This window comes from Canis lupus, chromosome 26 (genome assembly GCF_011100685.1).
Source record: "Canis lupus familiaris isolate Mischka breed German Shepherd chromosome 26, alternate assembly UU_Cfam_GSD_1.0, whole genome shotgun sequence".
Lineage (NCBI taxonomy): Eukaryota > Metazoa > Chordata > Mammalia > Carnivora > Canidae > Canis > Canis lupus.
Genome location: NC_049247.1, coordinates 23,243,440 through 23,255,802, shown reverse-complemented (window position 1 = coordinate 23,255,802; position 12,363 = coordinate 23,243,440). Strand labels below are relative to the sequence as shown.

At 43.6% G+C, this 12,363-nt stretch overlaps 1 protein-coding gene across 12 annotated transcripts in view; it reads right to left on the bottom strand.

The window, feature by feature from the left end:
- Positions 1–12,363, bottom strand: part of NF2 (neurofibromin 2) — a 79,104-nt gene that overhangs the window by 46,463 nt on the left and 20,278 nt on the right. For 9 of the 12 annotated variants that reach the window (XR_005379363.1, XR_005379364.1, XR_005379366.1 and 6 more), the window contains exons 2-4: positions 5,368–5,493; positions 3,303–3,425; positions 1,152–1,235 (exon numbers count right to left, since the gene is read on the bottom strand). Coding sequence is in view for 8 of the 12 variants with exons in the window: in XM_038575591.1 (XP_038431519.1) it covers positions 1,152–1,235; positions 3,303–3,425; positions 5,368–5,493 (333 nt within the window). In the remaining 4 variants the exon portion in view is untranslated. Of the gene's footprint in view, positions 1–293; positions 1,063–1,151; positions 1,236–3,302; positions 3,426–5,333; positions 5,494–6,122; positions 6,388–12,363 lie in introns of those variants that run through there. The other 3 variants (XM_038575586.1, XM_038575589.1, XM_038575587.1) reach the window with 3 other exon arrangements.

Here is a 12,363-nt window from a genome sequence, read left to right as displayed (position 1 = left end):
TTTTCTGGGCAGTGGAATAGGGGAGGCACAAAACAATCCCAAAGCCATGAATTCTGCCCATAGCTTTACCCAAGATTGTCCAAATGACCTTGGGCAAATTGCTAAGAGCAGATACTTGTTTTAGTGTCTGTATCTGTGACAGAGTTAACAATCCCTCCTCAGGCCTGGTGAATACTCAGCAAATATTAGACGAGTCATCAAATGGCTGAATTGATTCTGGTGCTTCTGTTAGTCTAACCAGCATGAACAGACTCCCCCCCCCCCCACCCCCAAATGACAGGCCAGTCATTTCCTGGCTTTGATCTGAAATTGTATTAAGCTACCCAAAAAAAGTGGGCTAAAAAGTTCAGAGTGTCTTACTAATTTTTATAACACCACAAGGAAATGGCTTTATGAACACCTCTAATGAAAAAGGAAAATAAAAACGGAACATATTATGCAAAATCACAAAAGTAATGAAGGTGCCCCAATTCTGGGGACCTTTTCTTATGCTGCAGTGGGAGGTAGGAAGCAGTAGGACCAAGTACAGGGGGTATCTGAGAGACATGAAGCACCCCTGACTGACCCTGTAGTTGGCCTTATGAAGACAGGACAAAACACAAGAGCAGTGGTCTCCTTCACCGCCATTCCCAATCCACAGTGATTTCTCTATGAAAGACTCACTGACAGCTCAACTAGGCTCAGGGCAGCCAAAAGGCCTGTCATCCCCAGACATGAGCACAGCTACCATGCTCATCAGGGGTGGATGAAGGAGGGCATTCTCTAGGCAGTAGTGTGGTTCCCACACACAGGGCTGCCGGTCCTCAGAAGATAAGTTTGGGATAAAGACCTGGGCCTTTCTGACCTAAAGGCTATAGTTTGGCCGAAACTGAAGACCATAAATTCATTTTCCCTGGTTAATAAAAAGTCCGGCGACTGTAATTAACCACATGTGCATAATGAGATTACACAGATAATTCATCATAATCCTCACAAGATTATACAGAATCTGGGACAGTGATAATAGTTTCTGCAGCCCGCAAGTCTTAAACGTCTCCTTCCTGGGGAAAGTCTCTCTGAAGCCTAGAAAACCCAAAGAAACAAAAGACTGGAGTGCTCCTGTGACACACATTAATGCCAAGGAGGAAGGCACTTTCCTTCTTTGAGCCTACCTTAGCCTGGACGGCGTAAGAAGCCAGGAGCACAGAAGCCTCGGGAGGGCAGTAGATCTTTTCATCTAAAATCTGCTTCTTTACCTAAAAGGGGCAACAAGGGAGACATGACACTGTGTGCGAGGAAGTGAGCTGTGCATGCTGGTCACAGCAGATGGCTGCAGGGTGTTCTAATGAGGGCTGCCAAACCAGTCTGTTAATGATTTTCTTACAAAGGGTACAATTTTTTTATTGCTGCAGACAGGTTGGGAGTTCAGTCACTGAGAAGTCATTGGTAAGATGACTACGCATAAAAGAAACCCTTATCTTTTCTGTTCATGATCAAATGCTGAAGAGGAAAAACACTTTTCTGGTTAAAATAGCGGCTGATATCTGGACTGTGACAGACGGAAGCTGTGAATTCCGGAAGTGTGAGGACCAGCTCTGGTGGTGATTGTGGCCTCAGCTCCTGCTGAGCACACACACCACTAGAGGAAATGGAGTCTACTTTAAAGTCTTAACACAAGGCAAAAGTCAGCAAGGCCACTGAGTTATGACTGCAGGAAAAAAAACCATCACATTCAAAATGCCTGCTCTAAGGAGAAAGGAAGCAATAAAGTTTGATCGATTAAACTCTTAAGTACATGTGAGGTCCAGGAAATATAATTCTTAAGCCATAATGTTGAATTAACATATCTCATTGCATTTAATTTCTTAGAATGGTGAAGCGTGTGATGTTCCAGACAGAGAGGCAAGAGAGCCTCCCGAAGTGGGGGCACACTGAAATAAACATAACAGGAAAGCCAACTTTCTTTTCAAAGATGGCAACAGTCACCAGATTCATAAAAGTAGTAAATTTTGCCTTGCTCAGAAGTGAAAACACTCTACCATTTCAGTATGAGGGAAAATTAAGTCAAAGTCACATGAAGGATGGGTACTGCTTCTAAACACTAATAAGAAAGCCATCTCTGTTAACGCTAGGACATTCTGGGGCCTAGGAGACTATTATGTGGCTTTATTCAAAGCACTGCAACTTTCTAATCCCTTGGTTTCTTTTCAAAGAGGAAAAAAAAAATCCACACTGTAGATAAACTGAAAAGGTTTCCCTCTGAAGGAAAATGTTAGGGATGGGGAGTCTGAGTGTGTGTGTGTGTGTGTGTGTAAATATATGCACACTCACACTTTTTTTTTGGTAAAACAAATTATTTGGGGGTTTTACTACATTTAACTTAATATTTACTGAACATAACAATCTGAGACTCAAACTAATTATATGAGGACTATTTATACGAGGACTATGTGACAGAACATACATACATCTATTTCTGGGAAATCACATAACCAATGCTCCTGTGCAATCTGCTCTCTTACTGACAGTGAGCACCTTTGGGCACACAAGCAGCTCCAGCGCCAGTCCCTGCAACTAATCATGAAACTGGGGCAGCGCTCTAATTGAGCAGTTAGAACACAAACAAAACTGACAAGAGTTTCATCCTCACACTAACTCCTACTCACTGTCTCCCAGTGACAGCCAACTAGTGGTCTTTGAACCCACAGTTACAGAGCTCCTCACTTGTTCAACTGGGTTGGGCAGTTACTTACGGAATGCCTACTATGCACTCGGTGAGCCTTGCCTTCAAGGGGCTTATAGTCTAACGAAGAAGTGGGAGAGGAATATGACACTTCAAGGCAATGGGCAGCACGAAGCACAATGTCTGAAGTTCCACGTGTGTAGAATTAGCCATGTGGAGTGAAACTCCAACTCGCTGGAGTTCTGAAGTCCTATCTTAATGATCCCAGATTTCAAACTTTTGGAAGAACTACTCTAAGACTCTCTCTTTGGACTTCCTTTGTACCTATTAGGTACTTTTCACTCAGTGACAAGAAAACAGGATCCATCTTCAAGGAGACTTCAAGTCAGAGACCCCTTCCTTACACTACCAGTTTTGCAATCTCGTCTGACCCCAATTCACATCACTCGAGTACAGTTCTATTCCAAAGGGTTTTGGTTTTTTTCCCATTATGGAACCAGAGGGACTGACTTCCCAAAGGCAGACCATTTTCCCAATGTGAAGACATCTGTGGCCAACTCCAAGGGGGTCATCCAGGCTGCCCTAGCAACGCCTGGGCAAGCTCTTGCAGAACAAACGGGGCTAGCACGGACAGGGGTACCTGCAGGAAGAATAAATGTTGCGTGATCTCCTGAACCAGCTCCTCCTCAGCATTCTCAGGATAAAATTTGGCCAGGAAGTGAAAGGTGACGGGTTCTTCCTTTGAAACATCATGATCCAGCACCTGAACAATTACAAAAGTAAAAGAAGAGCAAGCTATGTTGGCACCTGTTTCTCCCCGGCCACCATCAAAGAACCTTTCACATAGAGCATAAAAATGTTTTTCTCTCTCTACATTCATCACATGTCCCAAAGGTTATGGTCTTACAGTATGAAGCATCCACAAAGCCATCTATAACAAGAGGTAATATTCACCTCACATGGCGTTTCTGAACCAAATTAATCAATATCCCCGAAGGGGAGTGGAGCTAAGATTATTAAGGCACAGATGTTCTCAAGGCCACAGAGATAGTTAAAAACTAGAAATTTATAGCTCAGAGGTCTTGGGCACTATCCTTTACAGTGGGCTGACGGTTTTTTAATTTTCTGAACTAGTGGAATCTTCCTTTATTCTTTTTTCTTGCTGCCAACCCCCAACATTTAGGTTCCATATTGAGATGGAGCTTAGAGATGATGAACCCTATCTTTGTAAAATCCTCTAAACATTAACTGAGCAACAGAAGTGATATGTGTCCATGGTGGCAACCCTTTGTTTCAAGGAACCTCTAGAGATGCCCTACAAAATACTTGAGCACAGTCAGTAAACCATGCTGCCTTTAATCTTCCAACAATTTCATCCACCCACTGAAAAGCTTGAACCATCTGCTCTCCAGAATGAATTTCATTTCAGGACATAAACATGCCATGTGACAGGCTACAAGGCTCCATTAACATGTGTCATAATTTATTTCCTTTGAGCAGCAAGGTTCCATGGCTCCTGATGCCCCCAATCTAATATCCATTTGGCTAACACTCAGGTATGATTTAAAATTTACTTTGCTGAGATTCACAAAAAGATACGGAAAGTTTTGCTGTCTTAGATAGATAATTCTTCATGCTTCTGCCCAAATTCCAAGTGGCAATGCCCAGGAGACCCAAAATAAACCAGATCTAGGACACTCTCATGGACATTGGTGCATGGTGGCATTCTGATGCTTATGATCATTGGGAATTACCATATGAAATTTATAACCAGTGGAGATTCCAACATGAAGATTCAGATTACTGTGTACATATGGAAACACAAATTGAACACTTGAGTTTAGAGTCAAACTTGTAAAAAAACAGGAGGCATTCATTGTTTATCATGCCATACAGCAGACGATAAAATCAATTGCAGAGGGTACCATTTGGGTAAGAATTAGACATTGACTTACTTTGAGATCTAGAGGACTTTTAGGAGTTACTAACAAAAACAAATGGCCCTGTTCCCAAACGTCTTCATGGTTAGGTAGGCAAGTAAGTAGGTAAGTGTGCCTTTGTGTGCATATGTGAATCTGGGCAGAAGGCAGTTCCCTTAGGCAATATCCATTTCTAAGCCACATTAGAACTGCTGGGAGTCTCAACTTGTCTTCTAAGCCTCAGAAGCCTCAGAGAATTATAAAGAAAAAAAAAAAAACCAGACATTCCTTCTTTGCCACAGGGACCAGGGCACTCTTTATTCCTTAGATCATGTTAATGTCTAAACTGAGTTGGGCCACAGTGTTTCTCAAAAAGACTTAAAAACATTCCCTAAAGAACATGAGTCCCAAGCAAATCTTTCAAAGACATAAACTATTTAAAAAAAAGGATAATAATATAATAATTTTTATTCATAAAGCCTGAATAGTGGTTCAATAAATTAAACAGCATAAAGCCAGAAGCAATTAGCCTGGTGATAGGGAATAAAGAAGCCAGAGATGGCAACAGTTTCATCTTGGTTGGTTCTGCTTGTAGGAGAGCATGTGAGGAACAGATAGCCTGTGGCATCTTTGGGACCTGTTTTCTACGTGACTTACTTCAGGACTTGCCCCCTTCTCTACTGTGTATCCATAGTACCCCAAGATGAGCAAAGAAGCTAGGCACATGCTCAGGGAAAAACCAGAGCACACACCAGCCTCACTGGTCTCATCAAGTTCCAGCCCAACCTTCTTGTCCATTTTCAGCCAGGCCACGGTGTCCTTGATCGTGTACTGCAGTCCAAAGAACCAAGTTTCCCGAAGCCCCAGAGTCCGGCACACCAAGTCGAAGAGGTCCTTCCCCTTCCACTTCATCTGCAATATAACAAGCCAACAGGAAGGGTATTGTGAGCAAAAGTCATAATCTGCTTGAACAAAAACCTTTTCTCTGCACTCCCTACTCTCAGGTTCCAAAATGTGGGGATGACACTAAGATGGCTGATGAGCACAGAATTCCTAAATAATTTTAAAGCTTTCTACACAAACCATGAGTGGGAAAATACCAATTAGAGCTTAATGGCTTAATCACTCCAAAGCATACACAATACCTCCCTTGGACAGTTCCTTACAGATCTTAATATCCCCAAAGCTGCTAATTTAGGAAAGCTGGTAAATAAGCATCCTCATTTAGGAGAGTTTAGCCTCTTGAGTTAACCCAGGGAGATGGCTAACTTCTAGGGATATTAATTTCTTTGAGACTTTGTCATTAATTTTTTTTTTTTTTAACTCATGACACTGTCCTTTGATAAACAGCTACTGGTTTTGTTTTGTTTGGTTTGGTTTGGTTTTAAAGACAAGTTTTACTGGAAGTTTTATTTAAAAAGCAAGAGAGGGGAGGAAGTTGTAACTGAAGTCATAAATCACGCACAAAAAGAACCACTAGCAACCAGTCAGCCCAACCACCATCCTGATATATAACTGAAACCAAAGGAGAGGTGACTTACCCACAGTCACACAGAGCGATTTCAAACTCTGTATCTAAACCCAGAGGATGAACAAACACCAATATACTGCAGCATGCTTATCCTACAGCTTCACTTTCAAAAGGACCTAAAGCAATGATTGCTAAATCTTTTTCTCAGCTTTTCAATCAGAGAAAATGGAAAAGTACATTCAATATCTTAATAAGAGAAGAAAATGCCCAGCCACTTAGTAAATGTTGCCACCTTGTGGCTTCCAAGTTAAATCACCCAGGATGTTCCCATACTAGCCCCGTAGCTTGGCTGCCCCCCCTCCCAGCCCCCAACATCGCCCCCAACCCAAGGTATCTGGTGGACATTCAAATATACACTGGGTGCAGTTGTGAGCACAAGAGACACATCATAAAGATGGAGGTCACAGTAAGAATAATTTGGGGATTCAAATGCAAAGTCACCAGACATACTGGAAGGGCAAGACCACTCGACTGCAGAAGCATCTGTCCTTCTCCTGCCCTCATTAGAAATCTTCTCCCAATGTCCTGGCACACAGAAAGTGCATAATGAAAAGGAATGGAAGAAAATTTAGGGTTTAGAGACATGTTATAAAAGCAAGAAGGAAGAAAAAGTGAGACTTCTGATATCTGGCTTTTGTTAAAACCTAATTTTACAGAGGATTTTTCAAGTAGAGCTTCTATTTTTAATATATATGAATGAACAGTGTGTTCTCTACGAGGTACTCAACAGGAAAGCCCATCCCTTCTCTGTGTTTACAGTCAAAGAGCAAAGTAGCAACCTATATGGAAGGGCACCAAAACTGCAGCAGACAAGTGGCCGAGATATGAATTGGCTTTTGTCCTTCACTGGGGAGGGCCATTTCTCCTGTATGCCCTTCCAGCCCTGCCCCATCTCCTCTCTGTGAGGAGAGGCCCCTGGGACACTGCAAAGGTTGAGGTCTTTAGAAATGATTTTGAGTAGATTAAATAAAATGACAAGTTTTATTTTTTAAAAAAATCTCCTTCCCCTTCTGCAAGTTTACTAAATGTTTGATGGCACCTCCCATTTCTCCAGTCTGACAATAGCACAAGGGTTTTTTTTAATTCATGGCAGGTTTTAATTCCTACAGGCAGATTTCACTGAAGAAATGTTATGCTGGAAAACTAGAAGCTTTGGGATGCTGATTATCCTCTTATCTCTATTTTAAGCCAGTACATAGTATATAAATTATAAATGACTACCTTTCTACAAGATAATGTAACGCTAAAGAACCGACATTAACTTGGAGAAGTTGAACACCCAGGGGCCTGGAAGATCACAGCATCGATTCCCAGGCTGTCATAACTCACGGCCACAGCCACAGCGGGACTGGGCTCTGCCATGGAGGGACCATCCGCAAGCTGGACGTGCAGTGCATCTCAACCAAAGCTGCGAAGACGATGATGAGTCAATTTCTTGACTTTGGGGGTGTTTAAATTCTCAAGCACAGTATCATATTAATGCAGTTTTACTGTATTCCTTTCTACTTCTTTGTTTTTTAAATGCAAAACAATCCCTGAAAGCGAATAGACAATGTCTTTGTTCCCAGGAAGCTTGCAATAAAGTGAGGAAAGGGAAAAAAACTCTCACCCCCATTCAGAATGCCCCTATTTAGATTCTTAACTTTGACTCTAAAGTCAGATGTGAGCCAGAGTAATTACCTACTGTAGACTCTTCCCTTTAAGTAAAAATAAAGAAACTGAGCCACAGATTCTTTGGCAGCCTTCTGAATCAGGCATTGGTCTTTTCCTGGTGATCTAAGGTAGGCAACTCCCTCAGTTCCTCAGTGGCCTCTTTTCCTGCTCTGAGGGCTTCATTTGTCTTGCTCTCCACCAGCACTCCCCAACCACCTTTTCCTGGAAGAAACTGGTATCTCAATACTCTTCTCCTGCCCTGAAACCAAACCCATTCTTACAGGAGCCAGATATTGCTTCTTTACAGCTCAATGTGAATTAAAGTCTCTGCTACCTCTCACTCTTTCAATAAGCACTACAGAGCACATCTTATGTGCCCAGCAACACCAGACAGAGAATGCAAAATGGTGGACTCATGGGACCTGTGGAAGACACAAGCAAAGACTTAAGTCAGAAAAGGCTTTAGAGAACAAATGAGAGTTAAATGAAGGAGGGAAAGACAGAATTCTAAAAAAGAAAATCATGATATCTACAGTGAAATGCAAGTCATCTCGTAGAGCTGAGACAGCCTGAACTCAAGAGGGGGCATGGTGGGAATGTGGCACCACGTGGGGCCAGGTGGCTTGCCATGGAGTCCAAAAAGACTCTTGCGAAGAGAAACTAGGGGATTGGATCAGCATTCTGGAATGTGCTTCCATTAACGAGGCAGAGAATGGGTTGGAGGAAAGGAGCCTAGAATCAAGAAAGGCAGAAAGGAGGCCAACTCCCACCTTGATGAAGGCAGTGGGAAAGAGACAAGACAGCCTGAGAAGTGGGAAAGGCGGTCGCAGAGCTGACTCCTGAACAAGGACTGCAGGAACAAGAATGAAGAGTGACACCTGCATTTCTGGCTTGAGCACCAGGTGGTTCTACTAGAGGAGAAATAGCATACCGAAGGAGAGGCATAGTTTAGAGGGAACAGAGGAACAACTAAGTGTTAGGATAAGTTTAGGTGCCAGAGGACAAGCAGAAATGTCCTAAATACATTTGATTTAAAGTCTTATTAGCTCTATTTATAAAAGAAAATGCTCGGGGGCCCCTGGGTGGCCCAGTGGTTGAACGTCTGCCTTTGGTTCAGGTCGTAACCCCAGGGTCCTGGGATTGAGTCCCACGTCAGGCTCCCTTCATGGAGACTGCTTCTGCCTATGTCTCTGCCTCTCTCTGTGTGTCTTTCATGAATAAATAAAATCTTTAAAAAAAAAAAAAATCTCTAGGGACACCTGGGTGGCTCAGTGGTTTAGTGCCTGCCTTCAGCCCAGGGCATGATCCTGGAGTCCCGGGATCGAGTCCCACATCAGGCTCCCTCCATGGAGTCTGCTTCTCTCTGCCTATGTCTCTGCCTCTCTCTCTCTCTCATGAATAAATAAAATCTAAAAAAAAACAACAACAACAAAAAAAAACTTTATTGTTAAGTAATTAAGAAGTTTTTCTTTGGGGTTAAATCTAACCTCTAACATATTATGTACCTACATGAGGTTCTACTTTTTCAACATGCCCTTCCCCAAGCATATGAGGTTTGCTTAGTCCTCCTAATTTGATTTTCTACTTCTTTACAAATGAGAACCACTGGTCACAGTTGTTCCAGGTGGTTCCCGTAACACTCTGAAGGGAGGTCTTGGGCTGTGAATGGGCTTCTTTGGTGTCAGCTGACTTACTAGACTGTGACCATGCCTGTCTTTACGGTTCTATCAGTGATTCACTGCATTATGCTGATGCTGTGACATGATATGAATGTCTGAATGTCTCCCAGGATTGTAGGTGCCTCAGAGCAAGAATGGCATCGGTCATCTCTCTGTTGCCCACACTGCCCGGCTGCCTTGATACATACAAGACACAAAGAGTGGCCATCCAACAGAAGATCTGCCTGCTCCAAAATCCCAGGGCTCAAAAACTTAAGCAAAATTAGCCCTCATTAGGGCCACCTGGGTGGCTCAGTCAGACGTCCGACTCTTGATTTCAGCTCAGGTCTTGATCTCAGGGTTGTGAGATCGAGCCCTACATCGGGCTCCATGCTGGGCATGCACCTGTTTAGGATTTTCTCTTTCCCTCCCCTCTCCCCCTCCCAGCTGGCAAACTCTCTCTCAAATAAATAAATAAGCCCCCATGCATCCACTCCTTCAATAAATACTTGGTGAACACACATTGTGTCTAAGCACCACCCAAGGTGCAGGAGATAAATAGAGAACAAAAGAGACGGTCTCTGCTCTTACAGAATAGGACTAGGGCATGAACCAGTCAGAAACAGATAATCAGGGCAGCCTGGGTGGTTCAGCGGTTTAGCGCCACCTTCGGCCCAGGGCGTGACCCTGGAGACCCAGGATGGAGTCCCATGTTGGGCTCCCTGTGTGGGGCCTGCTTCTCCCTCTGCCTGTGTCTGTCTCTCATGAATAAATAAATAAGATCTTAAAAAAAAAAAAAAAAACAGATAATCACCTTCCTCACCCTACACACAAAACCATCAACTCCAGGTGTGGTTTTCAGTGCTATAACACTTTTGAGTGCTACACAGGGACCCTCAGAGGCTGTAGAGACCCCCCAGGAAAGGACTCTATCCCAGAGGGGTGGGAAATGGTATCTAAACCAACTCTTATCGTGGGAGAGAGGAGCCAAGTGACGACTGGGCTTGGGGAAGAAGGAGCAAGCAGGGTAGTGTGTTCCATGCACAGGGAACTGCGTATGTAAAGGTCTAGAGGCAAAAAAAAGCTTAGATAGAGGTGCCTGACTGGCTCAGTCGGTGGGGCATGAGACTCTTGATCTCGGGGTCATGAGTCTGAGCCCTACGTTGGGTGTAGAGATTACTTAAATAAATAAACTTTAAAAAAAAAAAAAAAAACTTAGATGGTCCTTGTAGAAAATGAAAGCGCTGTGGTTCAGTTTGATTAGAGAATACTGCTGTGCTTCCAGAAGGACCAAAACTACCACCTAAAACCAGTTCTTGGTTAACAAACTCCGCCTCTCTCACTTTAACCGCAGAAAGTGGTTAGCCACCAAAAAGTTATCTGGGCAGCTGTTTTCTCCTTTCTTCCCAAGGATGAAACATAACCATATCTCTTCTAGATATACAGGAGAGAAGTTAAATCATTACCTAAGATGGATGCCTCTGTACATTAGGGCTTAATTCTTTCCAGGAACCAGTCTAAGAGGCAGAGACAGGCAATAGTTACCTAACATCAGTATGAATCTCAGCGCTGTCACTGTGTGACCTTGGGCAAGTTATTGAACTTCCTTGTGCTTCGAAATGGGGATGATAAACAGACCCTGTCTTGGCAGATTGATCTAAGGATAAATTCATTAATATATTTTAAAAGCCTAGATACTTTAGTAAATATAGTGCCCAGTAAATACTCAATAAAGGATGGTTATTATTCATTCTAACTCCGCCTCCTCTCCTTACATTCTCAAGTAGTGCCATGTAAAGCCTCCCGGTCTTGTTTCACTCCATGGATGATGGATGACAGATCAGAAAGGGCACCATCAATTCTCATCAAGCTAACCATGCCATCACTCATTTGACAAACATTTATTGAGCACCCACTACGTCCTGGTCATTGTGCTCAGCACAAGAGATAAATGAATTCAGGACAAGACACTGTCCCCATTCATGTCTGACAGGGAAGACGGGTAGGTAAATTGATAATGAAAACAAGACCTGGTAAATGCTAACAGAACAGAGTGCTGCGAGAAGACAGCTCAGGCTAGGAGCTGGGGTAAGGGGCTTCACGGAGGAGACACTGTTTGGGCTGGGTCTTGGGAGCCAGCCAGTAGTTGGTACTCTGGTGAAGGGGCTAAAGAAACGAGGTCATGCCAGCCAGAGGGAACAGCATGTCTGCCGCTTGGGTCCAAGCTGTTGCAAACTGAAGGAATGTTTCTTTGCACTTTTCTAGTATCTGACAAGCAGCATAATTACCCTATCTGCAGTACTGAATGTTCAATGCGGTACTGAATGCGCCGCTCCAGCCTGATGCATGTGACACTTCGGACTTTCCACAAGTTGACTGGGAACCATGTGGTCCCAGGTTCTGAACGGTCAGGCATCCCGTAACAATACCTGCCAGATCGCTAAGGAGCCACGGCCAGGGGGATGAGTCTCCTGTTTATTTTTCTATTAAAGTATTTCCTTTTCTGATACCTGTTAACACATAAGTCTTTCGGGCTTTGCACCTACACTACTTAAAAGCCTTCTTATTAAGGTTTGTCATTTTTCCTGAACAGACTGCCAAAATAGAAGAGCTCCTGGTTCTGCCTAAGTGTTCACTGAGGCCCATGTCTCTCCACCTGGCCAAAGTGTTCAAACTGCTCCACACACATCACCACAGCCCCACAGCACCTCATCTCAGCCTACTGAGGAGGAGGGATGCTAATAGGCAGATGATCATTTCGCAGACAAGAAAAGAGAGGTAGCGGGAGTGAGAAAGGTGATCTGCAGGGAGGAGAAAAGCAGGAAGGAACACAAATCTAGACTCCACGGTATGTAAGCCCCTGCGCTGCAGGCCTCGTCCTCGTCCTCGAGGTGCCCTTCAAGCAGGAGGGAGTGAAGAGTAGTGAGCCTGGAAGTACAA